General features: G+C 32.7%; 1 protein-coding gene across 1 annotated transcript in view; it reads right to left on the minus strand.

Annotated features, from left to right (window-relative positions):
* Nucleotides 1–510: 510 nt before the first annotated feature.
* The window catches only part of LOC127716243 (phosphatidylinositol 3,4,5-trisphosphate 3-phosphatase TPTE2-like), a 48,252-nt gene continuing 27,622 nt past the window's right edge, over nucleotides 511–21,140 (minus strand). The window contains exons 6-15 of the mRNA XM_052222368.1: nucleotides 15,760–15,824; nucleotides 14,775–14,835; nucleotides 14,199–14,280; nucleotides 12,439–12,589; nucleotides 11,044–11,124; nucleotides 8,797–8,902; nucleotides 7,969–8,066; nucleotides 6,882–6,977; nucleotides 5,901–5,974; nucleotides 511–1,292 (exon numbers count right to left, since the gene is read on the minus strand). Of these exons, the coding sequence (XP_052078328.1) occupies nucleotides 1,178–1,292; nucleotides 5,901–5,974; nucleotides 6,882–6,977; nucleotides 7,969–8,066; nucleotides 8,797–8,902; nucleotides 11,044–11,124; nucleotides 12,439–12,589; nucleotides 14,199–14,280; nucleotides 14,775–14,835; nucleotides 15,760–15,824 (929 nt within the window). The 3' untranslated portion in view covers nucleotides 511–1,177. The remainder of the gene's footprint in view (nucleotides 1,293–5,900; nucleotides 5,975–6,881; nucleotides 6,978–7,968; nucleotides 8,067–8,796; nucleotides 8,903–11,043; nucleotides 11,125–12,438; nucleotides 12,590–14,198; nucleotides 14,281–14,774; nucleotides 14,836–15,759; nucleotides 15,825–21,140) is intronic.

Below are 21,140 nucleotides of genomic sequence, written 5' to 3' on the forward strand. Positions count from 1 at the left end.
TATAATAAGTGGTAATTTGCTAAACCAAAGAATTGAGTCCATCCTGGTAATCTATCTCTCCTACATGCAAGGGTCTGAACTGTTTATACATATAAAACAGGTCACAAATCCTAAATTTGACTGGTACTTCTCGGAGAGTGAGCCAATCAGCTGGCGGCTCAATTTTATACAGACAGGTTAATCCTGAGCTAATCTGGACTGATGAAGTGAAAACTGTTCATTGACTAGGCATTCAAGTGTTAATGTAGTCATTGTAGAGCAGTGGAATGTACTGATTCTAGGCATTCAAGTGTTAATGTAGCCATTGTAGAGCAGTGGAATGTACCGACTCTAGACATTCAAGTGTTAATGTAGCCATTGTAGAGCAGTGGAATGTACTGACTCTAGACATTCAAGTGTTAATGTAGCCATTGTAGAGCAGTGGAATGTACTGACTCTAGCTATTCAAGTGTTAATGTAGCCATTGTAAAGCAGTGGAATGTACTGACTAGGCATTCAATTGTTAATGTGGCCATTGTAGAGCAGTGGAATGTACTGACTCTAGGCATTCAAGTGTTAATGTAGCAATTGTAGAGCAGTGGAATGTTCTGACTCTAGGCATTCAAGTGTTAATGTAGCCATTGTAGAGCAGTGGAATGTACTGCCTGAATTACTCATGTATATATTTGCAGCATTTTACTACTGGATAAACAGCTTAAAACTTTTTTTTCATTTAAAGACTTATAAAAAAAATTAAAAATACTTTTAAACCAAAGAAAAACAGATAATTTCTTAGACAACTTCTTGGTGAACCATCAATGTCAGTCATTTAGAGCTGTGCTATAAAGCTGAACTTCTAAACAAGTCATTTGTACAAGTGTGTTTTCCATGGTGTATTTAATATTTAAACGAAAAAGTCCATTAAAAGCACATGATAACCCTGTAATATTCAACAACCTTACTAAATGCCCCTTTTTTCCCATTTACAACCTGTAAAAGCATTTTAAATAATTAGTCAAAGCAAATCCGTATTAATGCCTTGTTTAGATTAACTTTTTACCATAACATTAATACATCCAATGGTTTTATTTCAGCACCATAAATAAATCCTAGTCAACAATATACAGTAATGCTATTATAACTAATATAAGATGCTATATAATACTATATGCTTACAAAACTCATATGAAAATAAAAATTATAAGTCTTCTTTATGATCTTCAAAAAGAACTTCAACCATTAACTTTTCATGGTAGAATTTCTGTCCTTCTTTCTTATGAGGATTATCAAGCTCTTCTCTGGTTAGAATCAACCTAAATATATAAAACTAGTAATTCAATAATTGCAAAATTCAAAATAAATCAACAATAACATAATTTACACAATATATTATCCCAACCCCTATAAATCTACATAAAACCAAGGATTTGTATAGTAATATACTATACAAATCCTTGATAAAACAAACAATCTAATTAAAATTAAATCTCTACACTCGCTCATTGTTTTTATGCTTGGTCAGGTTAAAGCTTTAATTTTACTGTAATTAGTTTGTAAAACAAATAAATTAAAACTTTTAATCTACAGTTTCTGTTTCCTATGCAATAATTAATTGCTAGTTTAGCCACTACTATGCAACTATCTGTTTATTGTAAGTCAAGCTTAATATTCATTTTGTGACAAGAACAGCTTAATGCATTAAAGATATGTTTGACAATTTTTTTTTAAAGAAACATCATGTCCATGTTTAAAACATTTAATTGCACATTGTGAAATAAAACTGGAACTTTCACTTATATTTTTACATAATTTCATTTACTATTTCAGATCATAAGTAATGGAGACTATCAGTTGCAACAGCTTATATCTGCCTATTAATTTCATTACTCTGTAATTGGTCTAAGATAAAAACAAAAGGCGTAAAAATAATCAAATGGCAGACATTGGTGAGCTTAAAAAAATCTTTCCTTTATTCCATAATTCAAACTGATGTACAAGAGTGTCAATTTTAGAGCATGATAATCCAGAAATTTTCAAGTAAAATGTTAGTCGGTTTTTGAACAAAGAAACCCTTGTGTAGATGAAACATAAATGTAGTTTATTTTTATATTTGATTTGATAAAGAGAGCCTTCCTTTTCAACTTGTAATATTCGATTACACAAGTTCAGTTTATTTCTAATAGACTGGTTAGTCATTTTAAATCTAATTAAGATTTTGTATCATATCTACCAAAGTCAGAAACCTAAGTTTCAAATTTAAATGTTTCTTTTTCAACTTTCCAACTGTTTATGAATTTATTCAATAGTTCTTTAATAAATGTAATTCTGCTTTTATAATAAATGTATATGTACATTGTTGGAAAATATAAAATTTATTTGTATGAGCTTTAGAAACAGGATAAAAAGCGAGGCACGTCAACCTTTTCTCCTGTTTCGTAGCGAGTTCAAATAAAATTTTTATTTCTGACAAAGTACATATGAGCTGCATAGGATAGTAATCGACCTTATGTAAATGAATATCAATACATCTGTCAACTTATTTCGGGTTGAAAAAATCTCCATGCAAAGTCTAACTATTTGAAAATTGAGCTGATACAAGAATCATATATAACAGCCCAAAATTTATCTTTCATTTCGTATTTGAATGTTTCAAAATCAGTCAAAGTCTTATACATGTAAATGTATACAAGCATTTGCACAATGTTGATTTTTATCAGACGCAGCTCATGTATTGTTTTTATATTGTAATTTACACCCGGCACTTTAAGGTTTATTGGTTTAAATCCAAAAAGTTGTCTCTTGATTTTTCAAAGAAATCGACATAGTTTTAACGCGGACCTAAAGAAAACCTCAAAATGAGGTTATCCAAAAAGAAATATTCACATTACTGTTTGCTCAAAATGGAAGTGGAGAAACAGGAGACTTTATTTGTACCAGTACAAATAAAGCAAAAATTTATTTGTCTACATGTTATTTGTAAAATAGTTGGCTGATTGCATGATAAAATCATCTACAGTATTCTTAAGTATTTAACATCTTTCACTTTTAAAGAAAAAATACTTTCAAAAGCTGTCAGACGTTGGTGGTGTGGTCTGTTGTAATGTCAGATGTTTTTGGTGATTCATATTATCCTTTTAATGGGTTATTTGTAGTGGTAAAAACATGACAAACAAAAAAACCCTCAAGTTGACATTAATTTTTATTATACTTCATGTCAAAATGCCAGATTTTGATTGGTTAATACAAGGGAGACAATTTACTCGATCCCATGGCAAATACTCTATTACCCTTCACGGAGACGCTTGCTCAAGTGTGCGCTTTAATAAATACGGATGATTGTTATGTACAAGACAACATCGTTTATTACTTTGAATTTGAAATTCAATAGACAGTAAATAACAGAACATTCAGTATAACAAATTAAATAACACATATCTGAGAGGGTGATAGAGCAGATTGTTACCCCTCGAAAAGACATTGTCAACCTTGGCTTTGCCTCAGTTGACAATGTTTTCTCGGGGTAACAATCTGCTCTATCACCCTCTCAGCTATGTGTTATTCATATAATGTTCAACTTGTATAATGGTGCACTAATATAACATTCGTTTCCTTTTCCTGTTCTGGTAATTCAAGATATATAATTTGGTTGAAATTCACTAGAAACAAGAAATGATTGTAACAGGATGCTGTTACGAAGTCTCCCAAACGAAGCTCCCATAATTCGTAATTCCCAGGGTCGCCTGACATTGGGCAAAGTCTAGTGAAAATTGGTTTGGTCCAGTAAAGTTATATGCATTAGTGATGCCTGGGGACTAACCCTGTATATCATTCAAATCATCTTGGCATGACAAACCAGAATATATATGGTTTAGGGGTGGGGATCTCAACCATTTACAAGATATTAGAACTTTCTCAAATGGCAGGGGGTCAGGATGACCCCTGGGGACTAACCCTGTATATCATTCAAACCATCTTAGCATGACAAACCAGAATATATATGGTTTAGGGGTGGGGATCTTGACCACTTACAAGATATTAGAACTTTCTTAAATGGCATGGGGTGGGGGTGACCCCTGGGGACTAACCCTGTATATCATTTGATTTGCTTTATCATGACAAACCAGAATATATATGGTTTAGGGGTGGGGATCTTGACCATTTACAAGATATTAGAACTTTCTCAAATGGCAGGGGGTCAGGATGACCCCTGGGGACTAACCCTGTATATCATTCAAACCATCTTAGCACGACAAACCAGAATATATATGGTTTAAGGGTGGGGATCTTGACCACTTACAAGATATTAGAACTTTCTTAAATGGCATGGGGTGGGGATGACCCCTAGGGACTAACCCTGTATTTCATTTCATGTGCTTTATCATGACAAACCAGAATATATATGGTTTAGGGGTGGGGATCTCGACCATTTACAAGATATTAGAACTTTCTCAAATGGCAGGGGGTTGGGATGACCCCTGGGGACTAACCCTGTATATCATTCAAACCATCTTAGCATGACAAACCAGAATATATATGGTTTAGGGGTGGGGATCTCGACAATTTACAAGATATTGGAACTTTCTGAAATGGCAGGGGGTCGGGATGACCCCTGGGGACTAACCCTGTATATCATTCAAACCATCTTAGCATGACAAACCAGAAGATATATGGTTTAGGGGTGGGGATCTCAACCATATACAAGATATTAGAACTTTCTCAAATGGCAGGGGGTCGGGATGACCCCTGGGGACTAACCCTGTATATCATTCAAACCATCTTAGCATGACAAACCAGAATACATATGGTTTAGGGGTGGGGATCTCGACCATTTACAAGATATTAGAACTTTCTGAAATGGCAGGGGGTCGGGATGACCCCTGGGGACTAACCCTGTATTTCATTTCATGTGCTTTATCATGACAAACCAGAATATATATGGTTTAGGGGTGGGGATCTCGACCATATATAAGATATTAGAACTTTCTCAAATGGCAGGGGGTCGGGATGACCCCTGGGGACTAACCCTGTATATCATTCAAACCATCTAAGCATGACAAACCAGAATATATATGGTTTAGGGGTGGGGATCTCGACCATTTACAAGATATTAGAACTTTCTCAAATGACAGGGGGTCAGGATGACCCCTGGGGACTAACCCTGTATATCATTCAAACAATCTTAGCATGACAAACCAGAATATATATGGTTTAGGGGTGGGGATCTTGACCACTTACAAGGTATTAGAACTTTTTTAAATGGCAGGGGGTGGGGTGACCCCCTGGGGACTAACTCTGTATTTCATTTAATGGGTTTTATCATTTAGAACATTTTCAATTAAAAAGATTGTGTCTATCACAAACGGTTTTCAATTTATAATCATTTGAAAATTAAAAAAAATAAAATCCCATAGGGTTCTATAGTAAAACCCTCTTTTCTTTTTGCCCCTCAAAGTACCCCTTTATAAACCCCATTAAACAAACAAAACCCTGATTGCACCACTAGACATGTTAATCTAACATATTGTGAAACCCTAAGTTAATCTGACAAGCGGTTTTGGAGAACGGGTGCGGACAAGTTCAAATTTAAAAGCGCGGAAGAGGAAGAAGAAGAAGAAGAAGAAGAAGAATAGTAATAATAAGAACTGAGCAAAAACAATAAGTCTTCCCAAACTTCGTTTGGGAGACTTAATTAACAATTAACAGGAGCTAATCATTCTCACCAAAAGTTATCTAGAGATTTCACAAATTACCAGACAAGCAGAAACGAAAGATCGCCATTTCTAACTCAGGTTGTGGGTTTTTTCGGCCATGTTTTGAAATTTTTCTAAATTGACAGATTCTTACAAAGACTGGCACTTAATATTCTAAATCTATACTTTTACCATTATAGGTAAATTATCAAACTTAGTTACAATGCATACCTATTGTCCTCTATGAAAGCAGTGTGGAACCAGAAGAAAAAGGCACAATGGTCATAAATCTTTGGAACATTTTTCTGTAAATGAAAAAAAAATTCTGCAGTTTCTCCAGTTGAACTCCACTGGACGTTAAGCAACCAACAATCAATCAATCAATCCAGTTGAACTTAAAAGAATCTATATTTATACAAGTAAAATCCCATCATGACTTTTATGCATATAAAATATGAAGTAACCAAGTTGTCAAGTAGCAGTTTCCAACACTGAACTTTCTTTTATCTATATGTTATGAAATGTAAATATACATGAAAACATTAAAAAAAAAAACCACTACAAAGGATACTGCTTCTTTTTTTTTGATTCATGAATAAGAAAATCCATCAAATAAGTCAGAATATAGTATTGTATTCACTTGAAACATTTGTAGACATAACTTTAAAGATTTTTTTTTAGTTTTAGAGATAAGAACTCTGTGATTTATAGAGAAAAATATTGACGCCTTAAAACCTATTAAAGGGAGTTGGCATCCATGATTAAAAAGTATCTAGTACAGGAATTTACTTAGTGCAAGCTAAACTTATAACTTAGAGAACACTAATTTTAGTGATTTTCAATTATTAAAGGGAAATAACTCATTGCACAAACTGAATGCAGTTATCTTTTAAAACTTTAATTCCCCATTTTCAATGTTTAGGTCTCCTTCATGAATACAGGCAACAGTCCTAACAAAATTTGAAAATCCCATAAATACATACTACTTGAGCCAAAGCAGGATATTGTTCTAAACTGAAAGACAAACTGTAGAAGTTGTTGATTAATTAACTTAACTTAATCAAAAGATGTTAAACCCATGTGAAAACTGAAAAGTCTAAATAAAACCACTAATAGGAAATCCCATTACATATACAAGATAATAATTCTGTCTCCACTCAAGATCGTTTTACTAGTCATTCATTCTACAGGATAAAATAATTTCATACTTACAGCACTAGAAAAGAATCTAACTTTCACATCATCTGTCAGCACAGGAACATTCTCTAATTTAACCTCAATACTGTCATCCTCTGGCAATTTGTTTAGCTAAAATACAATTAAAAAGATAAAAAAAAAAGAGAAAATTCCTCTCATTTAAAGCACAATAGTAATACCAATTTTCTCTTCTTTTCCAAATTTGTGTTCATTAAAATGACTTTACAAGGATTATTTATTAAACCAACAAAAGTGTGACATATATTTGAGAATGCCTTTATAATCATCCAAAAGTTTGCAAATATCTTTATTGCTTTATTCAAGGCCAAATCAAATTCCTAATTCCTGGCCAGAATTTTCACAATTTAAAAAAATACAGAAGCAAAAAAGCTGATAAAGCCAAGTTGTGATCTTCATGGGTTTGTAGAAGAAGAAACAAAATACTACCATTACTACCCGTAAATTTTCTCTTATAAAGAGATGTTTTTTCAACTTACTTAAGTAATGATTGCATGTAACATTTCACCCCATTGGGCACTATCAAATCAAGTTTGGTAAAAATCTAATATATGGCTTATAAGATCTTTTCCAGGAACAAAACTTTCCCAAAAATGTCAGTCTATATATAGGCAGTGACCTTGACCTTTGATCTAAAAATCATTTTCAGCCCATGGACTATTTTTAAACAAATTTTGGTAAATGTTTAACTTATGGTTCTAAAGATATTTTTCAGAAACAAAACATAATTACCAAAATTCAGTCTCTGAAAACCAGCTGTGACTCTGACCTTTGACCTAGTGGCCTCAAGATTTCTTTACACCTTGGAGCATCATCAAACCAAGTTTGGTAAAGATACTTTATGGTTTAGAAGATTTTATCAGGAAACCAAAATATTAAATTCCAGGCTTGGATTAACCAGCATTTATCATATCATAAGCTGTGTTTGACTTCATTGCAAATTGGCTAAATCATTTGTTTCATATAAAATACAATAAATTCAATGTTAAGTCAGATTATAATTTGATTTACTATTAACAATTTCATATGAGCACATTTTCTCTAACTATCACAAAAAATCAGATCTTATAATTAAAATACTTACAGTGCAATTTATATTCTGACCAAAGTTAGATTCATAAATAAGTAAACCATCCACTCTGATTTCCATACTGAGATCTTTTCCATCACCATTACCTACACCTACAAACAGTAGAAATAAACAAACCATTAATCTTGATTTCTATACTGAAATCTTCATCATTATTTATTTATTATTTTTTTTTAGCATAAATACTGAAGTTTATCATGGTGTACAGTGTAAATAAAATGCAACTGAAAAGGCAAAAGTAAGTCTGATGTTGCAGCAATATTGTGCATTGTAATCTTGGCTTTTGAAGGTCTTAAGTTGAATATTTTCAATGCAACATCATCATGTTCCCATCATACATCCAAACATTATACAAATAACTGTCATTTTTGGGAAATTTGGAAAAAGAATCAATTTTTTCGATCTGCCTCCATAGACAGCATGTGAGTTTTTCCTTGCCACTACTTTCATAGTTATCCAGCACATATAATAACGTCAGTGTATTTTACATGAATTTTTTATCGCTATTAAAAAATGTAAATTGGATGGTTTTTCATCTGCCCCATTTAACTGTATTGACTTCTTTAAAATTTCTTACATTCTTTGCTTTGGTTATTAGTTCATCAATAAAAAAAAAAGTCAAATAAAAAATTAGAACAGAGTGTAGAATTTTGACCTGGTCACTGTTTTTCATAGGTTCAACAATTACAAAACACTGTCAGATTGAATCAATAAAAAGTCGTTATTTTTGGTAAAATACATTAATGTCCAACAATTCATTATTTCATTACAAAAATAATGTCCAAAGTACTGTATTAAAGTAATTTCCTATAATAATATTACCAGTTAAATTTAAGATCTTGATAGTAGATATCTTCTTAGGTACTTGTGCAGGTAGTTTACCATCTAGTTTCTTCTTTACTTTCTCAAAATATCCAACATATCTACTCTATAAATATATATAAGGAGACAGTGTGTACCCTCAATGTGTGCATGTTAGTGCAACTTAAAAAGTATTCAGATGTAAAAGATTATGTTGTTAAAAGATCCTATTTTGTTCTAAAATCTAATCATTTAAATTCATTAATTAATCTGCAATCGCTTGAACTTCCCAAAAGATAATAAAGATATAGTTTTTTGGAAGGAAATTTTCAAACTTTCCCACTTCTGATATATAATTGTTGAAAGCAACTAAAATGCTGGCTTTTTAACTATGACGTCAACTTTTTAAAATTGTAATGTCAAATTATACAGGAACTTGTGTGATTTTAAGTAATAGGGGACAAATTTTCATACAGGTGTAAATACGTCTTTCTAGTAAGTTGAATAAAAATAAACCATCTTGGCGCATATTAAAAAGACAGCAAACCAACAACAAAAAAACAAACTAAAGTTAGAGAATGGAAAAGAAAATTTCAGTAATTTTTGTTTATAAAGGGACATAACTCAAGAATGGTAAAAGTGTCGCCACCAAATTTCGTACTTAATCTGTATTATGTAGTAATAAGCATTGTGTATAAGTTTCATAACATTTGGTTGAGGCAAACTAAAGTTAGAAAACGGAAACAAAAAATTTGTACTTGATCTAAGTTTTGTGGTAATAAATATTGTGTATAGGTTTCATAATGTTTGGTTTGGGCAAACTTAAGTTACAGAATGGAAACTAAAAATTTTGCAATCTTTCGATTTATAAAGGGGCATAACTCAATAATGGTTAAAGTGACACTACCCAAATTCAACTTGATCTGTGTTTTATCAGTGGAAGTCAAAATTAAACATTGCATTGTATAAAGCATTGATTGTAGTTGATTCAACTATAATCATGGACAAAGGAAGATAACTCCAATTTAAAAAATTACTTGATATTTAGAAGAAAATAAAAATTTTGCAATTTTTTCCATTTATAAAGGTTCATAACTCTAGAACGGTTAAAGTGATGTCACCAAAATTCAAACTTGATCTGTGTTTTGTGGTAATAAGCATTGTGTATAAGTTTCATAACAACTGGTTGAGGTAAACTTAAGTTAGAGAACAGAAACTAAAAATTTTGCAATTTTTCCATTTATAAAGGGGCATAACTCTAGAACGGTTAAAGTGACGCCACCAAAATTCAAACTTGATCTGTGTTTAGAGTTAGAGAACGGAAACCAATTTTGGGACGTACGTACATACGTACGTACAGACGGACAAGGGTAAAACTTAATGCCCCCACCACTACGGCAGGGGCATAAAAATACATATAGAGGTTCATAGGTTCCCAGATATATAGCCTTCAAAAATACCAAGTGTCCATTCAATATGTCCAGCTCCAAATTGTGCTATGTGCAGACAAAGTAAGAGCAATTTAACAAAGTCAACAAATGGTTTGCAATGAACATTAAACCCCATTCATAAACAAAACACTAAACACAATCAATATCGACAATTAATGAGGTTGTTGATTTTGGACCAACATATTTTACTACATGTAGTAGGGCTAGCAAGTACTGAGCTCTCATCCCCTATTTTAGTGAGATGTCTTTTTCTGAGCATCCCTTCTGGGCATGTTGTAAGAATACTTTTCTGTTTTAAAAATATTTTACCAAATATCATTCAATATATAACAGAAACATCTAAAACTTAAAATCAAAAATTAAACTATCAAAAAATTAAGTATCGTTAAGTGTATTTAAAATTTTCCATAAAAATCCTTGTAAAATCAAGGGCAGATAATTATATAGAATTTGATAGGACAATTTGTGTTTTTTTTTTATTTTTCAAGAAAATAAGGCCTGTGACCCCCGATTTTTATTGATATTTCAGAATCATTCATGAAAAACAGAAGACTCTCAGAGTTTTAACTAATTCTATCGTTTAATGTTTCCTCAATAAGGAAAAATTAAGTTTCCCCTATATGACCCGTATAAATTAACTGTGATTTCTTTAATTTCAATGTATTTTAACGAAAAAAAAGGTCTGTGACCCCAGTTTTTGTAATGAAATTTGAAAGAAAATTGACACCAAAGTCTTTAACAGAAATTAAAGAAAAATATGTATTTAGACACCCCAGCTACCTTAAAAGACTCATCAGTTTAATGTTTTTCATCATACCTGACTAGGAGTTTCAACACCTTGAAACTTTTTACCCACTGTTAAATCTGTTCTTCTGTCACCAAAATATTCTAGACTTTCCTGAAACAATAAAAAAAATACTAGAACACACCTGCTTCATCCCAGGTCTGTGACTGAATTAAAGTACCTATGCCTTCTTTTTAGCCTGGATTTTTAGTATTCGTATAGTCATCTGATAAAGTCATGCTGATAGTATGGTGCAGTTTTTCTCTGCTTTCAAAATACTTCTGTTTGAACCTGTCCTGGTTTTCTTACTACAATAAACTTATTATAAACTAAATTTAATTTTTTAACTAATTAACCAAAATTAATAGTGGTGTTGAGGTGGAAGAAAACAGACTTGTTAAATAATGTACTGTAGTATAAATTAACATAGATATAAAACAACTACTGGAAGAATTCTAGGTTCTCCTGATAGAGGAGTGATTTACAGAAGGTAACAGGTAACTACAACAACTGGAAACTACATGTGACATATACTACTGGTATCGGTATCAGATTCGACCTTAAACTTGTTAATTTTTGGTTATATTAATTATGTGGAAAACAAAAGAGCCTGGAATAGTGTTATTTTTAAACAACACCATTGTCCTATATTGTTTATACATAAAGTTGAATTCTTTGATTCATCGTTTTTATGTCATGCTGGCTAACAAATTGTACCACGTTATTTTAGTAGTAAAGACACCTTTTTTTATGCAAAACATCTGAATTGTCTCCTTTAGACTACAACAAACCTTAGATTTATTTACATTTAATTTAGTCAATAATAGTTCATAAAAAAATAAAAATAAAAACCCACAAATTTTCATCTTACTGAGATAATTTTACCATCATTTGATATAATATTAGTACCTTTTTAAAAGCATTTAATTGAAAAGGGTGAATAATTTTTGATTTGTTTGTTCCTTGGTGAGTTTCATGTATTCATGAAGTTTATCTCTTGTAAAGTTGTAGAAACTCCCAATTACATTTCCAAACTTTTGTGCCTGTATGACAAACTGCCATACGCTAGCAGAAGGAGTGTACATTGTCATTTTTACAAATTACTGAAGAAAAGCAGTAACAGAAACTTCCAAATATAAAAAACGAACATAAATTTAACATAAAAGAATTTTATTGCCATTAGGGTTGTTTTGTTTGTCAAAAAGAACTTAAAAACATCCTAAAAACAGTAATGTTTTTTTACAGAAAATTCTAATTGGTGACAGACTGTATTGATCTGTGCTGGAAGCTTGTTGTTGAACAACTACAAATTGGCAATCATTATCATTGTAATTGAATATGATGCAGTTCACTGTATTACTTTTACAGTCAAACTATGATGTTTTTAGTGGTAATATAGTCTGACTTCAATAGGTTATTGGTGATTACCTCTGCACCTTCAAACAGTCCACATTCGATTAGCCAGACACATATCATTGTACCAGTTCTACCTTTACCACCCTTACAATGTATGGATATTACATTCTGTTGATCCTGGGCCATAAACTCTCTTGCATTCTCACAAAATTCAATCATTTCCCTAAAATATTACAGTACAAAACAGTATTATAAGTAACTCAATAGACATTTGTTTAGAAATTGTCATCAGTTATATATATATAGTCACTCATAGCAAGTATCAAAAGTGACCATCAAGAGAGGAGACCTTTCAAATAAGGTTCTGAAAAAAATCTGATTCTGACTTTGCACGTGACTGGGATCGTGGAAAATTATTTTAGTGTTTTGAGTGTAGAGTTATCATTAGTGCGAACAGACAAATAAAATATGGCGGCTTCTGGTGCTCGAATTTGAAGATAGTAAATATTCATGGAGAAATAAGTTGATGATACTGAGGAGTAGAAATCGAGAAATTCACAAATTCAGCTCCTATTGCAGGATCTCAGTTTCAGACGGGTTCCGATTCTCATTTTTACCCCCTATATTGAACACATATATTTTTTGTCATGATTACAATTTGGTTGTAGAAAACATGAAAATCATCTTAATAACCATTGTTAAAAGTTGAAAAGAAGATTTCATGCGAAAATTAGGTGACCGATGAAATGAGTTAAAATTGTATAGAGAAAATGTTTGGGAGGGTCTGAAAGTGACCGTTAGATGCAGGTGACTGCTGAAACGAGGTTACCATAAAGGCATGTTTAATCATTTTAATGCAATTCACCCAAGGAACCACTGCGAATTCATCATCATTTATGGGTGTACAAATTTTCGTGACTATATGTAAACATGAATTTGATTGTTGAACAAAGCACAAATTTTCTATAGGCAGTTCTATTAAGCAGTTAAAGATCACCAGATACCACCAATACAGGGAGTTTCGCCCCTCATAAGGTCATTCTATTAATACTTGATCTGAAGGGAAAAAAGATCAATGTAACTGCTTTAAACCTGTAATTGGTTTTCCATTTTTGGTAACCATGTTGATAGGTTGAAAAGTAAGTTGAATTTGTTTAACAATAACATCTGAAGGACAATTCAGGCAATATCTAGCAAAGCCAATTCAGAGGAGAACAGTTTAGAAGGTTTAACAGACTACAGACAAAGATTGGCAGTTAATGATTCAAGGAGCAGACAGTGGCCACCTAGATCAGTTGAGCCTTGATACATTTTAATGTGAAATGTATGCATTCAAAAGCATATACTTTCCTATATTTATAAACAAAATTGAATTGCCTTTTATAATGATGGCACCTGTTATTGAAAATATATATAATTTATTTGATGTAACCCTTGTTGATTATATGCCGCAGGATTTACTACCCTATAACCTGAAAGGAGGTTGCATCTGGTATGAAAATCCACACTTTGAATAAAAGGAGATGTGGGGTATACACCAATGATACAGCAATCCAACAAACAAAAAATTCAAAAGACCTCTTCAGTTTAACATAAGGTCTATAACAATAGACAATTGTCTTTATACAATATGTCAAGCTCTAAATCAACCTAGTCTAAAAAATGTGTATAAACTTAACAGAGACTACCAAAAATCTTGTCATCAGACATAAATTCTTTAATTCATATAAAACATTTAGATATGACAATAGACTACCACTTGAGAGGTTACATTCTGTAGTTGTTTGTTAACTTGCATATTCGATAATTTCTGTTTCCTTTATATACAGTACCTTACTCTTGGAACATTATGATCATCAATAAAAACTCTCTCCACTCTGTTATGGAATAAGGTTTCATCATAATCTCTTTCACCTGAAAAACATTTTCTAATCATAAACTTTCTAATCATAAACAATACACCATATTCATATTAATGTACATTCTGGAAAAGTTCTGAATATTTACATTAACATAGGAAAAGGACACTATGGTCAAATGGTTTAAAATGGCTGACTTCTCAATGATAGTAGGTGGCATTGAATTTTCAAACCACAACAGGGTATAGAGTTAAATAAGAAAACAAGATCAAGGCATCTTAAAAGTCTCTTTTTAAACTTTTCATGGAAGGGGAATACTTGTTTTTTTTTAATTTCAACTCTCCCACTATTGATCTTAATCAGTGGACAGTAATAAAAAAGCACAAGAAAAGCATTACTTTTGGTGAGTTCTATACATTTATCTTTATACTAACAATGGTATTATAGAAAATAAAAATGTGAGTACAATCACAACAATAATTTTATCTGCCGTTAACACAGCATTTTCTGATTTTCTTTTAAGAAAAAAACTGTGTAAGATGAACTTACTACACAAGTTGAAAATCCTATAGTGGTCTTTGTGTTTTGTGTTGAAGAATCTTGCTACTTCCTGCAATATATTGTAACTTAATGTAAAAGAAAAAATATGGTGTATTAATTCAGGACACAAAAACAAAACATGTACATAAAAAACAGAAAGCAAAGGATCATCCATTTGTTTGATATTTTTCATCCCATAGATGCAGTGAGGCCTTTGACAGGGAGAAAAATCTTATCTTACTTCAAGTTCAAGATGTCCCCTAGCACCGGTTTGAAGGGATTTATTTGCGAAATATCCATCATACTACAAATGTGCATTGAAGATTATATTGTTCAATTCAAATTGAATGTACACTGAAGATTCAAGTTTTTCTAAGAAAGGCAATTAAATATTTCATAATTTTTTTATAAGTTAAACATATTACTGGTACTTGCATGCAAGATGGTTTTTTGACATATATCAAACCAATGAAAGAATCAATTTCAAATGATCTGATTGTACCTTTCATTATATTTTTATCATCACTTGTGTAAAATGTATATGTATTTGTAGCAAAGACACCATGATTTTTCTTTTAATAATGCAGTTTATCGCTATTTTGTGTATTTTTTCTTTGATCTTTTTTTGTGATAATTTTTCATATCATGCTACTCGCTTAATATTGAAAATTATTGTCAGAAACTACGAGGCGCACGTGATGTTGTCAATGTAAACATCAACGACATCATAGGCAAAATAGCTATAAACAGATTGCCAATGGTCTTTCAAACTCGAAGAAGTTTCTCAGCCACATCTCATCTCAGGGCTGTAGCCCTTTTGATGAGATTGTAGCTGAGAAACACCCTCTCGTTTGAAAAATCATTGATAATCCATAAGTACTTATGGAAATTTCAAATTTGATCAAGCTATAAAATATACTATATATACCCGTAGATGTCCACTGCATCTTTATCTATGATAATACCATACAAGAAAAATTTGGATTCTAATTACCTCTACAGGGTTCCTATACATTGCCATCATTCCTTTTGATGGGAAAGACATGGCAATAACTCTCTCTGAAAGAAAAAAAAAATATTCAAAAAAATAAAATGCTTAATTTGTACAAAGTACAGCTGATGACCTTGAATTGTTATCAATATGGTAGATATAAATTCTTCCAATATGAGTAGTCATTAATGCATGTAGATGTGTCAAAATCAATGAGAAAACAACCTAAGAGGACAATTAAAGTGGCATTTTTTAAGTTGGCTCAAAACAACTCACTACATTACAGCTAAACATGTTTATTTTGTTTTTTTCATTAGTCCATAGCAGGAATAAGCAAAGAATGGGCAAAACTTTTACCTTTAACTTGTCCTCTCTGTCTATCCTATGGAGAAAACACAGTTTAGTTTGTTTTATCATGTAACTTGAAATTACAAAATATCACTTTCAGCAGATATTCAAGTGGGTTTTTATTACTTCTCATATTCAAAAGACTTGATCCTTTCATTATATATCTATATGGAGTTATTTTCTTTCAGAACCAGAGGTTTTTCTTTTAAAGAAACAACCTGGACCATTTTTTGTTTCAATAAAATGTGCTTCAAGGCATAAAATCTGATTAAAATGCAAACTACAGTGTCCTAAAAGAGTTGATTCATTTGATAGTAATCGTGTGTTGCTTTTGTGGGAAAAAATTGGTTGATTTTTTAGAGAATCACTGAAGCATGACTGAGCAGGCCCCCTCTTATGGCAATCAGTAGGCCCCCCCTTATTAAAATTTCTGGATCCGCCACTGCATTCTTGTATAGGATTTTGAATAAAAGAAGAATGTGTCTGAGGACATGAATGCCCTGCTCAAGCTTTGCAATGAAAATTGGATAGCTTGATGGATAGATGGAAAGACAGAAGACGGAAAGATGTATGGTCAAGGGTAACATTTAATGCCCCTGTCGCCTACGGCAGGGGCATAAAAGCAAAAAACACATAATCTTATTGATTAACACCGTATTATCTTTGACATACCGATGTCTGTTTTTCGTGTTACATGTACCTTACGATTTTGTGCTCTCTATGTGTCTGATCTTGATGGTTTACATTTATACCGTAAATTGGGTTATTTTGGTTGTAGTTTTATTTTGGTTTATCGGGGCCTCAAATGCAGTGCCAAAATTAAACACACGAAAATAAAGCCAACACTAAAAATTGAAACGCCAAAATCGCATACCAGTACGACAATATCGTAATGTTAATTGCTGGGGACATTGTTTATGTTATTATATCTTCCATATATTTCCTACAATTTTATACATAGCCAAATCTGCAAATAAATACCTGGTATAATGTGACAACAACACTATATAATTTTTACTTAATTGTCAATTTTCTGAAATTGTTAAGAAAACACAACATGAATTTTTATTTACACATGTCATAAATATGCCAGGCTATTGCTGATTAGACACCGTTATTGGTAATTAGAATATCAAAACTCCTTGTAATCCTTTATCTTCAATTAATTAACATGTACTGCCAGAGGCATAAGGATTAAAATTTAAATCCTTGATCGTCAATAGACATGAAATGCAATAGAGATGATTAAAATTTATTTCATATGATATTTTTAAAAAATAAATAATCTATTTAAAAAGTGATTTTAGGTTTAAGATTTTATTTCACATTTTCTTTCAGCTTTGAACCAAGATATACGGAATTATTTGCAATTGCATCCATATCCGATTCCTTCATTAAGTTAACATGTTGTGTTTCTAGTTTGAGAAATTCAATGATATTTTGTCAATAAACGGGTAAATAAAGACAAATATGAATGAGCTTGCTTACTACTGTTGTTCCAAAATTAGACATATCAATTGGACGAAGCACCAAAATTGCACACACCAAAATAAAACACATGCCTTTCTAGAGAAAACTGCCAAAATATCCCGACGCCAAAATTTTCCAATTTACGGTATATACTTTTTACTCTATCAAATGACTATATCTATAACTTATACCAATTAGCAACAAATTTTACAAAGTTGCAGTTTAAATTCATCTCTTTAAACTGAACATCAGGCGAAAGATTTTAGCTCAATGCTAGTGAGAGCTTAATAGTAGGGAGCAAATGCAGGTTTAAAAAAAAAATCTTCCTATCAAAGTTTAGTGATTGACTGTCTGTTAGTACCTGTACAATAGTAGAAGTTGGCGGTGTTTAATGTCCTACACAGCACTTTAATGCTTAAGATGGACAGTAACTATACTAGGTGGACTGATTATCACTAGTTTAAATAAAGAGCTGCACCCATCAACCTTTAAGCTCGTCTTTATACTTTAAAAGAATTTAAATGATCAAGTAGAAATACTGTGAGCACTGCTCAAATAGACCCCCCTCCCCCTTTCCAAAAAAAAAAGAGACATGCACACAGTGGTACCCATTGACACAACAATTGGCACTACTAAGGCTACCTCAAGTTTAGCTAAGTTAGTGGCCTCGATTTTTGAACAAATAAAATTTCCACAACTCCACAATGTCATTTCAGAAATTTATAAAAAAAAAAATTTGTAAATGGTTCCGCGGAACCCAGTGTCTCGCCTACTTTTGCTGTTGTCTATGTTTTCAGTGTGATAGGGGAATGCACATAATAGATTTACAGTTAATGAAATAAAACGTTTGAAATGTATGAAAAAAATTATGCTTGTAAAAAATGAATACAGTATGCAATCAAATCTATAGATTTTTAAAAGAGTTGAAACATAAATTTATTGCATGAACAAATGATAAAGAAGATAGTTTTTACAAAAGTAGCAGGCTCAACAAAAATGGGGAAAAAATTATTAAAAATTTTCCTCAAGATACTATCTTTTGATTGTGAGAAGCTTCTGTCCATGTTTGGTAAAAATCCAGGATGGTTTATGAATCTAATAAATGTTTTAAAAACTTTAACTGCAGACTGTATGTAATGTTAACTGGAAGAAAAAACTAAGTCCATTTATAAGTAATATACGTAAAAACAGGAAACAAGTTTTTACATAATTTCCTTCTAGATACTAGCTTTTGACCATAAACAAGCTTCTGTCCAAGTTTGGTACAAATCCAGGATAGTTTAAGAAAGTTATTAAAATGTTAATAAACTGCTTCACCGAGCGCAGCTGGATACGACCGCAGAGGTCCAACCCTGAACAGTTGGGGCAAAAATGGACACAATATTCAAGCTTGATACAGGTCTGAATTTGGATTGTAATTAAATATTTGACACATTATAGGTTTCTGACACAGAATAAATGTGTCAAAGAACTTGAAATTGGTTGTATGATTTGAATTTATATGCAATTGAAGATTTCTTACTGTTGTGCAATACACTGTGCTGTTGCTCAATACTTAGTAAATCTGTTTTCAGACTATATACAAAGAATTAGCAAAATAAATTGTGACCCCCAATTTTTTAAATTGACAATTTCTTAAATCTTGAGGGAAAAAAAAATAGACCCCCCCAAAAAAAAAATCCCCCCAAAATAATATTTGAAGAGAATTTTCATTTAAGGAAAAAAAAATTGCCTCCCCAAAAAAAAAAATGTATCCCCCCTCCCCCCTTTCCAAAAAATTAATTTGGAAGAAATTTTCTTTTTGTAAAATGTGGTACAAATTAAGAGACATCCATACACCTAAACACAAGTTATTGTCTGAAATCTAGAAAAATGCTTGTTTTTGGCCCCTAATTCCTGAACGGTTTGGGCAATGACCCTCAAAATGAATCCCAACCTTCTACTTGTGGTATTGAACCTTGTGGTACAATTTCAGAGCAATCAAAATACTTATACACAAGTTATTGTCCTGAAACTAGAACAAGAGGCTCTCCAGAGCCTGTGTTGCTCACCTGACTCTACTTTGGTTTTAGAAATCATGTAAAGATAGATAAAAATCATAACAGATACCCAAATAATGATTGAGGCCAAATTTGGATTAATATTGGTCCCGTTATTTAATAAAATTTCCTGGTGGCCATCTTGAACAGTAAATCGGCAACAAAGTAGCAACACTTGGTCAGCACCTCATAAGGAACATTCATGCCATATTTGGTTTCATTCCATTCAGTGGTACTCTAAAAGAAGACATTTGTATGTATTTCCCATAGGGTCCTATGTTAAACTAAGCCCCCCCCCCCCCCCCCCCACTAGCGGCCATCTTGGATAATGGATCGGCTGCAAAGTAACAACACTTGGTCAGCACCTCATAAGGAACATTCATGCCATGTTTGGTTCCATTCTATTCAGTGGTTTTCTAAAAAAGGACATTTGTATGTATTTCCCATAGGGTCCTATGTTAAACTAAGTCCCCTGCTGTTGGCCATCTTGGATGATGGACCGACTGCAAAGTAACAACACTTGGTCAGCACCTCATAAGGAACATTCATGCTATGTTTGGTTTCATTCCATTCAGTGGTTCTCTGAAAGAAGACATTTGTATGTATTTCCCGTGGGTCCTATGTTAAACTTAGTCCCCCGCTGGCGGCCATCTTGGATGATGGATCGGCTGCAAAGAAACAACATATGGTCAACACCTCATAAGAAACATTCATGCCATGTTTGGTTCCATTCCATTCAGTGGTTCTCTAAAAGAAGACATTTTGTATGTATTTACGGTAGGGTCCTATGTTAAACTAAGTCACCCACTGGCGGCCATCTTGGATGATGGATCGGCTGCAAAGTAACAACACTTGGTCAGCACATTATAAGGAACATTCATGCCATGTTTGGTTTCATTCCATTCACTGGTTCTCTAAGAGAAGACATTTGTATGTATTTCCCATAGGGTCCTATGTTAAACTAAGTCCCCCGCTTTCGGCCATCTTGGATGAAGGACCGACTGCAAAGTTACAACACTTGGTCTGCAACTTAAAAGGAACATTCATGCCATGTTTGGTTTCATTCCATTCAGTGGTTCTCTAAAAGAAGACATTTTTATGTATTTCCCATAGGGTCCTATGTTAAACTAAGTCCCCCGCTTTCGGCCATCTTGGATGATGGACCGACTGCAAAGTTACAACACTTGGTCTGCAACTTAAAAGGAACATTCATGCCATGTTTGGTTTCATTCCATTCAGTGGTTCTCTAAAAGAAGACATTTTTATGTATTTCCCATAGGGTCCTATGTTAAACTAAGTCCCCCGCTGGCAGCCATTTTGGATGATGGATCGGCTACAAGGTAACAACACTTGGCCAGCACCTCATAAGGAACATTCATGCCATGTTTGGTTTCATTCCATTCAGTGGTTCTCTAAAAGAAGTCATTTGTATGCATTTCCCATAGGGCCCAAGGTAAACTAAGTCCCCCGCTGGCGGCCATCTTGGATGATGGACCGACTGCAAAGTAACAACACTTGGTCAGCACC

This window comes from Mytilus californianus, unplaced genomic scaffold (genome assembly GCF_021869535.1).
Source record: "Mytilus californianus isolate M0D057914Y unplaced genomic scaffold, xbMytCali1.0.p SCAF_9, whole genome shotgun sequence".
NCBI classification, from domain to species: Eukaryota; Metazoa; Mollusca; class Bivalvia; order Mytilida; family Mytilidae; genus Mytilus; species Mytilus californianus.